This window comes from Caenorhabditis elegans, chromosome I (assembly GCF_000002985.6).
Source record: "Caenorhabditis elegans chromosome I".
Taxonomy (NCBI): Eukaryota; Metazoa; Nematoda; class Chromadorea; order Rhabditida; family Rhabditidae; genus Caenorhabditis; species Caenorhabditis elegans.
Genome location: NC_003279.8, coordinates 8,692,941 through 8,702,097, shown reverse-complemented (window position 1 = coordinate 8,702,097; position 9,157 = coordinate 8,692,941). Strand labels below are relative to the sequence as shown.

The 9,157-nt window shown below is 36.7% G+C and overlaps 5 protein-coding genes across 10 annotated transcripts; 3 read left to right on the top strand and 2 right to left on the bottom strand.

Annotated features, from left to right (window-relative positions):
* Positions 1–124: 124 nt before the first annotated feature.
* Positions 125–4,536, top strand: tlf-1 (TATA box-binding protein-like 1). Of its 2 annotated transcripts, none has more exons than NM_001129002.4 (11): positions 125–178; positions 255–381; positions 461–571; positions 676–757; positions 1,224–1,339; positions 1,599–1,835; positions 1,883–1,978; positions 2,025–2,303; positions 3,214–3,530; positions 3,583–3,649; positions 3,726–4,436. In NM_001129002.4, exons 1-11 carry the CDS (start codon positions 141–143, stop codon positions 3,780–3,782), a joined length of 1,527 nt encoding a protein of 508 aa, NP_001122474.1. In that variant the 5' UTR covers positions 125–140; the 3' UTR covers positions 3,783–4,436. The 2 variants fall into 2 exon arrangements, with proteins under 2 accessions (NP_001122474.1, NP_492356.1); NM_059955.8 differs by having other exon boundaries at positions 127–178; positions 264–381; positions 3,726–4,536.
* F39H11.1 (Craniofacial development protein 1) lies at positions 4,502–5,495 on the bottom strand. The gene is made up of 5 exons (NM_059954.8): positions 5,393–5,495; positions 5,112–5,344; positions 5,020–5,064; positions 4,782–4,944; positions 4,502–4,732 (listed from the first exon to the last, which is right to left on the bottom strand). The coding sequence occupies exons 1-5, from the start codon at positions 5,489–5,491 to the stop codon at positions 4,598–4,600; spliced, it is 675 nt and encodes a 224-aa protein (NP_492355.1). The 5' UTR covers positions 5,492–5,495; the 3' UTR covers positions 4,502–4,597.
* Positions 5,496–5,796: 301 nt separating this feature from the next.
* Positions 5,797–6,893, top strand: pbs-7 (Proteasome subunit beta). Its single transcript, NM_059953.6, has 5 exons — positions 5,797–5,837; positions 5,884–5,989; positions 6,041–6,219; positions 6,265–6,376; positions 6,454–6,893. Exons 1-5 carry the CDS (start codon positions 5,806–5,808, stop codon positions 6,733–6,735), a joined length of 711 nt encoding a protein of 236 aa, NP_492354.1. The 5' UTR covers positions 5,797–5,805; the 3' UTR covers positions 6,736–6,893.
* K07A12.5 lies at positions 6,824–8,647 on the top strand (the record flags this gene model as incomplete). Of its 5 annotated transcripts, NM_001313470.3 has the most annotated exons (9): positions 6,824–6,975; positions 7,019–7,160; positions 7,213–7,324; positions 7,440–7,577; positions 7,624–7,742; positions 7,789–7,883; positions 7,928–8,045; positions 8,094–8,396; positions 8,443–8,647. In NM_001313470.3, 9 exons carry the CDS (start codon positions 6,954–6,956, stop codon positions 8,603–8,605), a joined length of 1,212 nt encoding a protein of 403 aa, NP_001300399.1. The 5 variants fall into 5 exon arrangements, with proteins under 5 accessions (NP_001300399.1, NP_001300398.1, NP_001300400.1 ...); NM_001313469.2 differs by lacking the exon at positions 6,824–6,975 and having other exon boundaries at positions 7,096–7,160; positions 8,443–8,642; NM_001313471.3 differs by lacking the exons at positions 6,824–6,975; positions 7,019–7,160; positions 7,213–7,324 and having other exon boundaries at positions 7,452–7,577; positions 8,443–8,605.
* Positions 8,630–9,152, bottom strand: asg-1 (putative ATP synthase subunit g 1, mitochondrial). Its single transcript, NM_059951.8, has 2 exons — positions 8,926–9,152; positions 8,630–8,878 (listed from the first exon to the last, which is right to left on the bottom strand). Exons 1-2 carry the CDS (start codon positions 9,148–9,150, stop codon positions 8,708–8,710), a joined length of 396 nt encoding a protein of 131 aa, NP_492352.1. The 5' UTR covers positions 9,151–9,152; the 3' UTR covers positions 8,630–8,707.
* Between the last annotated feature and the right edge of the window lie 5 nt (positions 9,153–9,157).

Genomic DNA, 9,157 nt, shown 5'->3' with positions numbered 1-9,157 from the left:
TTAACTTTTCCAGAATTTTCTAACATAAATCAAAAAATTCTTATGTTCTCACGAAGTCTCGCTCTCTCGTTGTTGCAGATTTTAGCATTTGTCGAGTTTTCAAAAGATAACAACTCAAATTTACAGGCCGATCAGTTCAAATGCAAATGGGTGATCATCAAATGATGGGAAACCAGAGGTATGAGTTGAATTAAAAAATAGCTTGTTCAGTTTTAGTTATTTGGATCAAGAAATCCAATAACAACACTCGAAAGATATTACAGAACTTACGTTCAAAAAGTGATGCCTGCACAAGCTGGTGGTGCAGTATCACAAAATGCCACGTATGTGCAAACGGCAGGAATTCGAACGGTTCATCACGACGGAAACGGACAGCAGAGGGTGAGATTTTGAAGAATATAATCAAATTTTGTTCGAGACAAGACATATGCTTGAATTTATGAATTAAAGTTTATTTCAGATAGTTCAACTACCCCCGGGAGTACGTCAGATTCAGCAAAATGGTGTCGGTCCTGCCTATGTTCGCCAAGTTCCTGGTGGTCAACCAATGCAAGTAAACTTTGGACATCCAGTAAGTCTTTATTATCAGTTTCTCAATCAACATAACAAATTCTAAGAATTGAAACAAAATTTCAAATTCACGAAACTATTTTAATTTTTCAAAAGAAATTGCAGGGAACGATAGCGGGTCGAAATGTTGCAGTTGGTGTTCAAATGCGACCTGTGCAAGGACATAACGTTCAACAAGGTTATCAGAGTAAGTTTTTAATTTTATTTAGAAAATTGATAGTCAATATTTAATTGATGTTATTCAAAACAAAATATTTTTTTTTTTAAATCGGTTTTATTTCAATTTATTTACGGTCTCCGGATGCCGTGTGTTTTATCAATAGAATACAAGTACTACGTATATCTAGAATCGCGTATATGTTTCTGCAATAATTAATTGTTTTATTGGAATAATATTCTAGACACAAATTAACTCTACATTTACATTTCGAATAACTCGATTTCTGATTTTTGAACGATTGAAGTTTCACATATTTTCCAAAAGGAAAAATTAAATATTGATTAAATTTTCACTGTTTTTGCAAACAAAAAAAAATCGAAAACAATCAAAATAATTCTGGAAAATTTCAAACTCGTGTGTTGGGTCTCACATTACGTGTTGTATAAGACATTCTTGTTTGAAAAACTGAAAAGAGTTTTAAATTTAATTCCAGGACAGCAAGTAGCAAATCAAATTCAACAACAAAATCGAGCTGTATTTATGGCACAAAATCAGCAAGGACAACAACAGATAAGCTATGCGCAAGCACAACATCGACAACAACAACAGGTATGTTTCATGATTATCATTTACTATCATTTACTATATATAAAGCGCGTGTCCTTCTGTCCCTATGTAGTTTGATCTCTGATCAGAGCAACGAAATTTTGGGAAACCTTATGCTAAATGCGCAACAGACATCGATCGAGGTCCGCGATAGACACCGTATATCTAATGTGTTTTCTCAAAAAAGTCGGGGGCCGCGCCGTAGGTGCGGTCCACGGCTGGTTCAGATATATTCACCAAAATTAATCAGAGGATATTACAGAATCAACAACAACACCACCAGCAACCACAACATTTTAATCATCCTTCTCAACAAAATCAAATGATTATGCAACATCGTCAACCACAAATGCACCATAATCAGCAACATCAAATGGTTCAACCACAAATGACACGTCATCAGATGGCCCAACACCATGCTCAGCAGCCACATCCGCAGATTTATGTGCCGCGTGACATGAATTTGGCAGTGCCACTGAGAGAACCCTCACCTGAGCCGGTAACAGATGAATGTACATTTTCATGTTTCATATCTACATTTTTCAGATTCCTGTCAAAATTGAGGTTCCAGATGTTCCTCCAGAAGGTACATCGGCTGCCAATGAGGAACCAATGCCAGATGATGGTGATATCGATATTCAGGTACTTTCTAACAGCAATCAATCATCAAAACTTGAAAATATTCCAGATTCGAAATGTTGTTTGTAATTATACACTCCCTTTGCACATTGATCTTCGAAAATTGGCAATGAACACTCATAACGTGACATATGAAAGAGAAAAAGGAGTAATGATGAAACAAAAAAGATCGCCTGGTTGTTATATCAAAGTATATAGTTCTGGAAAAGTATATATTGTTGGTTGCCGGAGTGAGGCGGATTGTAAACGAGCTGCACGTTCAATTGCCAGACATGTTCAGCGAGTTATGGGAAAAACGAAAGAACGAGTTTCGATTAGAAATTATCGAGCAAGTTTTGAAAAGTTTCAATTTATCTATTAAAAAAATTTATCTATTAAAAAAAAAATATTTAAAAAAAGTTCGCCTTCAAGAAGTACAGTAGCTTCCGCCATTTCCGATTTGTTTTTTTTTCTTTTAAAGATGTTTCATTTTTGTTAAAGTTATTACTTGTAAATTTAAATTAAATTGAAGAAAAGTGTAAAAATGTCAGTCGTGCAAACTAGTGTACTAAAATTATTTGACCGTGTATCGTAGTTTCACCAGATTTTTACATGCCTTTTTAAAGGCGCACGGATTTATTCAGAAAGGTCTCGGCACGCAAAATGTTTATGGTAATCTTTCTTTTTTTTTTGAAGTTTGAACATTTGGAGAGGCACCACGGTTTCAAGATCTGGTGGGGTTCCGGATCTACGTTTTGGTGCCAGATCTGGAAAACGTAGAACCGGAATCCACCAGATCTTGAAACCGTGGTGCCCCCATTTGGAAACAGATTTTTTAACAGAATTTTTTTTTAAAGCTGAAAACCGTGCAGTTTCATTGAAAAACGCAAACATTGAAGAAAAAGACTACAATAAACTTTTTGCGCGTCGAGACCCATCTGAAGAAAGTCGTGAGCCTTTAAAGAGCCATTTCAAAATTTGAAAAAAAAAATTACGATACCACGTAGAGTCAGGTTGTCCCATCACGGTGTGATCTACAATAAGTGCGGGTATTTTTGCTCAGAAAAGTGTGACGTCAGCACATTCTTAACCGTGCGACACCAGTTGGAAACTCTACGTCACGTTTCATTTTTTGTAGATCAGACTGTGATGGGACATTCTGACACCACGCGCGATACCGTTTTTGTGTGTTTGTCAATACCATAAAATTTTGCAACTTTAAAATATTTATCTAATTATTAAGTTTATGTGGAATTTAGGTGAACAACGTTCTGGCCACGTGCCGTCTTCCATTCGGAATCAAAATCGAAGAAGTCGCAGCAAAATATCCATCAGAATCCACATATGAGCCTGAACTTTCCGTTGGTCTTGTTTGGAGATCTGTGACACCAAAAGCTACTCTTCGAATTCATACGACTGGCTCAATTACAGTCACTGGAGCTCAATCGGAAGCCGATGTTCTCGAAGTACTCTCAAAGATCTATCCAATTGTTCTAGAATTCCGATGTCTCGAACGAGCCAAAGGAAATGTCGCTGCTCAGAAGAAGAGGAAACGAAAGGCACCTGTTAACAGAGGGTAAAAATTTGTAAAATTCTGGCTTCAATGTAAAAATAAAATAATTTTTTAGACCACCAATCAAACGCGAACGCTTTGATGACAGCAATTATAGAAATTCTGGAGTTATCAATAACCAGGTATGCAAATAAAAAGTGTTTCGGTGGTTTGAAAATAATACAAATTTAATTTTAAAATAACACATTTTTCTTTCAGGTCTATTTCTCTGATGAAGATGAAGATCTGTATGATGAGCTCGATTTAGAAGAATAGTTGTACCTAATTGATGCAGCCTACCCATTCATTGTAATTTTTAAAAAATCTCAATTTGCAATCATTATCTGATTACCTTTCTACATCATCTCGTCATAATTTCTCTAGTTTTAGCTTTCTATCTTCCAGTATATCTTGTTCTTTCAATTGTTCTGTGTGCTTCAAAATTCATGCTTTATCCGCTTTTTTCCTGTTCTTTTCTTTCTCTGTTTGCCGTTACCATCATCAACATCATAAGTCATCATCGAATCAACACAATCTCCTATCCATTTTTTTGTAAAATTAACACAATGATCAGAAAAACAATTCTCGCTTCCTTCTAGCTCTTTCTCTCTCCACATCCCACTATGTGCTCTCTACTTCATGTCTTCATCATGTTCCCCTCAAGCCCAGCAAATCTTAATTTTTCCTTATTTTCCATTATCTATTTTTCCTCATGAATCCCAGTTTTAAAAACAAGTAGCAGATTTTTTTTTGTTCTGAAACAATTCGCAAAAATTCCACAAAAAGTCCTTAAAAACAAACGAGTTCGTATTATAAAACTGTAACCTACCTTTTCCCAAAGTTGTTGTATTTCATTTTAATTATTTTAGAATGTGATTTTTCTACAATTCCCTTTTCATGATTCATCCTTTTTCTAGATTTAGTTATTGTCTCCCTTTACCATTTTTCTCGTTTTTGTCCATTAAATATGTTCATGATTAAATTTCAATGTCCGTATCTTTACAGAAGGTTTATGAATTTTTCAAAGTTACGAATTGTCAAAGAAACCAGAAAATCACAAAAAAGATTCAATTGAAAAAATAAAGAATTATTTACTGTCCAGTGTCCTTACGAGCTGTTGCACGGAACGCTCGTTCTTTTTCAAACTGGCGATTATCAGCTCGGTTTAAGAAGTCCATTTTGTTCAGATAACCGCCTTTCCCTCGGTTATGAGATTCCAAATCTTCCTGAAAAACAAACAATTTATTCAAAAACCTTAAACTTAAAGAAACATACTTTTAAATTATTTTGCGTCGTAAAATCTTTCCAATCTCGATCAGATTTCTCCAAAACAGAAATTTTAGAACGCTTCGACAGTGATTTTGCAGCATCAAGCAAGCCGACTCTTTTCTTTCCGGGTACAATGCTACTTTCAGACGATGTTCCAGCTGTTTCCGTTCTGAAAAAAATTATTAGAAAAATAAGAAAAAGTTGTTTTTAAATTTGTATCAAATAAAAACTCATGTCAACTCACTTTTTCGGATAAACCTTCTGATTTGTAGACTCGTTGGATGCAGATCTGTAAAATACATTTTTAAAAGTTATTTCTACTTGTTTCAAACATACGCTGCTGATTTTGGATACACCCTTTCTTCAGTTTTTGGAATATTCTTGCTTGATGTATCGTTGACAACTGGTTTCGGTGCTAGCCCAGTTAATTCTGCAAATATCGCATCCACATCAACACTTCCTTCAGTACTGTTTGCCTTTTCTGATGTATGGTCGTCACTTTGTTTTTCATTTTTCAGATGTTCAACTTCTTCGTCAATTCCATCTTCGCATTCTTCTTGATCATCGATCTGTTGAGGAGAATGAGCAATAAAAGGGCGATATCTAGGAATGCTTACTTCATCCTTTGGATCAAAATCGGTATCCTTTGTTGGATCGTAATCTTCATCGGACGATGAGTTGTAGTCTTCTTCGTTATTTTTAAGCTCCGAGGTCATTTTTCTGAAACAATTTATATTTTAAATAGTTTCACAATTTCAGTGAGAATTCAAAAGAATAAAATATGAATTAATATATTTATAAAATATGAATTAATTTATATTATAATATTATCTCAAAAAAAGTAGCGCGAGATAATTTTTCTTATTGAAGTACGCAATTGTGCGTGGTATTCAGTGTAAAATTCGACGGAGCGCACATGCTTTATGATGACTTAGCCGCCATTTTTGCATTTCATTGTCGAAATTCACTTCCTTTCATTTTTTCAAAGCACTCCCTTCAAAAACTTCATTTATATTGTTTCAGAACCAAAATGAATGCTCACGACGAAGTCCAGCGCACACTGTAAGTCATTAAACCTATATTCGTTTGAATTAACTCAATTTTTCAGGAATCCTACTTGTACCGGAACATCGGTTATCGCTCTCCAGTATAAAACTGGGGTTGTTGTCCTTACTGATCGAGTTGTTTCCTATGGAAAAATGGCTCGTTACAAGGTTTGAATTTCCGTTCAGCTGAAAGTGGATTTTCATAATATTTGTTTCCAGAATGTTTCTCGTCAATACAAGGTCAATGATAATGTTCTCATTGCCTTCGGAGGAGATCACGCTGACTTCCACTGGCTTCAAAATGTGATCGAGCGTCAGGTTCTTCTCTGGAAGCGCTTCGATCAGGATATTGGACCAAAAGCTCTCCACGGATACCTCACAAGCCTTCTCTACGCCAAGTCTGTTTTCCTAATTAAATTGAAAGTTTAAGTAAAAAATTTCAGACGTTGCAAGATGAACCCAGTGTGGAACACACTTGTTGTCGCCGGAGTCGAAGAGGAGGAGAAGAACAACAAGGAGACTAGCACACCTTTCATCGGTGTCATTACTCAGAAGGTAAACTTGAAAGCGTTAACTTGCCGGATCAGAATCTCATGATTAAATAATCACATAATAATTATTCTAAATTTCAGGGATGCGCATATCAAGTGAAGCACATTGCAACTGGACTTGGAGCGTTCCTCCTCAACCAAGCTGTTGAAGATGAGTGGAGAAAGAAGGGAGAAGACCTCTCCCGTGAAGAGGCAGAAGCCGTGCTTCGCAAATCGCTTGAACTTACTCTCTACCACGACTGCGTCGCTGACAATGAGTTCGAAATCGGACGTGTTGATGCGACAGAAGGTGTCGTTTTGGGTAAAGAAGAGAAGATTATTGGTGACTGGTCGATTGCCGAGACTAACTGTCAATATGAATAAGTTTTCCCCGGTGTGCAGGATGCGTTTCAGTATCTCCATGTTTAACTTATTTGTATCCTTCTTTTCAAAACATTTTACTCTCTCCAACCCACGTTTTCGGTGTAAATTTTATTTATTTTCGCGTGAAGTCGATAAATAAACTTCCATTTAATCCTTCTATTCACGTCTAAGTATTCACACGCATCATTTCACAAGTGCTCGAGTCAAAAATAGCGAGCATGAATTTCTCTGGTTTAAAAAGTATGATGAGTTTTTGGTTTAAAGTAAAATCGAGCGCTTTCAGGTAAACTCCAAAAGCTCAGTTTATCACCATCGCCTGATAAACAGAAATCTGATTATGAAAAGAAACAGGCGAAGAAGATGAGCTACAAAAAGAAGATGCAGCAGCGGTATAAACTGAGTGATGATCAGTATGAAACTCACAAGTAATTAAATAAATTGATGTATATGTAATAACTTATCTGATTTGGTTTCCAGGAAGGATGCTCAGAAACAACTGAAAAATTGGGAAGAATTTCGAAAGGAGCAAGTAGTTGAAATCTTTCATACGCAGTCTCAATACGTTTCGAAATCGAAAAATTCAGACGTGGTAAGCATACAGTATATATATATATATATCTCGCCGCGCAAAGGAAGTGCTTAATTACGGTTTTTACTATCCATCTAAAAAGTTAAAAAGAAATACATTATTTCTTGAAATTCAGCGCCATCCAAAGATGCAACGAGCCAATACGGTTGTCAATCGTCAAGGAGTGAAAGTTGATGTAGAATTTGGACGATTGAAAGAATACTACTTATCCACTTTGGCTCCACAAAAAAAGTTTGTGTCGATTCGTGATCACGTAACATAGAGATTATAGAGAAATTTACTTTAACCATGAACTTTAGGCAGCTCGTGAAAAGGAACTGGACGCTCTTCGTAAGAAACAGAAAATCAGTTTGGAGCAAAGGAAAGATAAACAGGACAACATAAAAAAGTCCCAAGCAGAGTACGATCAGATGAAAAGGTTTCAATGGGTCGAATGGTTTTATGTAGAAATTATCATATTTTAGCTTATACGCTGCCCCTGTCGATCCCAAGCAAACAAAAGTGGAAACAATGGAGCAAAAAGAAGTTTTAGAGCCAACAGCCCCGATGGAGAAATTCGGTAAAACTACGAAACAATACAGAAATCGGAGTGTTTATTTTCAGTTGTGAATACCACTGACGACAAAAGAGCCCTGTTCCCAGCCAGTTGGTATCAACAACCGATTTCCCGTTCGCAATTGAAGAAAGGAAAGATGATTTATTGGATGGCAAAAGACGAAGAGTAATTTTCGTGGCTTGCATCCGTTGGATCTTAATATTTGAATTTCAGAGAGGATATGACGTTGGACGATGATCCAGAGGGAAAGTACACGGTTACTGCTGAAAAGTTGATTGAGACAATGACTGCTGGGGGGAAAGTTAAACATGCTGGAATAACAGAACCACCTAGCAACACAGCAAACACCATCATGTCCGAGTCCTTGGCATCAATTAATGCGAGATACAAGAAGAGTTGTGAAAGAAATGCTGTTTTCATGAATACCTTGCACGGTACTATTGAATTCAACAAGAAACAAGTATCTGTAGATAAAACCCTCTCTACAAGTTCAATAAGCCAGGATGATGCGACCGAGTAAGAATTTCGAAACTGATTTTTCTCTAACGAGTTTTATTTTTAGCGCTCCGAATCAAATCATTTTTGCTCCAACAATCACTTCTCATGTTTTCAAAGGCCGATCTCTGAAAAGACAGTATGCAGTGAAAAATAAGGCACTTGAAACTTTTGAGGAAGATCGGAAGGATTACACTCGAGAGGCTGGAGAAGAAACTAGTGGATTGTAATTTTTTGTATTGAACTAGAAAAATAAAGCCTTAATTTCTTTTATCTAACAAACGTTGAAGAAAAAACACATATTTTCACAAATGAATATGCTTATCGATGTATTAAGCTTCGAGGGCAGCGAGTCTCTTCTTTTCGGCAACCTTAGCCTTTGTATCCTTCGAGACATAATTGGCTGGAACAATGTACCCGAAAATGTAGCGACGTCCAATCATTTCTCCGACAAAGAACCAAAAGACTACCTCGAGGGCAACTGCCGAGTAGACGAGACTTTCCTGAAGTTATTTTTTATTGAGTGTTGTTTCAGCGTGTAACAAATTACCTTGATACTAAGGTTGACATATTGCTTGGTCTCAATAAACTTCTGGAGCTTAGCCCAGTCCGCCTTGATAGCTGGGATGTCAGCAGACCGGGGTGGAGCCAGCTCGTGCTTTCCAACAGCCTTGAGAATAGCGAGACGGCGTGGGAACTGCTGAGCTTGATGACGGTAAAGAGCTCCAAAGGTGTTGGCCAACTTTTCGAAGAAGCTCAGCTTGTGGGTCGCCATCGCTGAA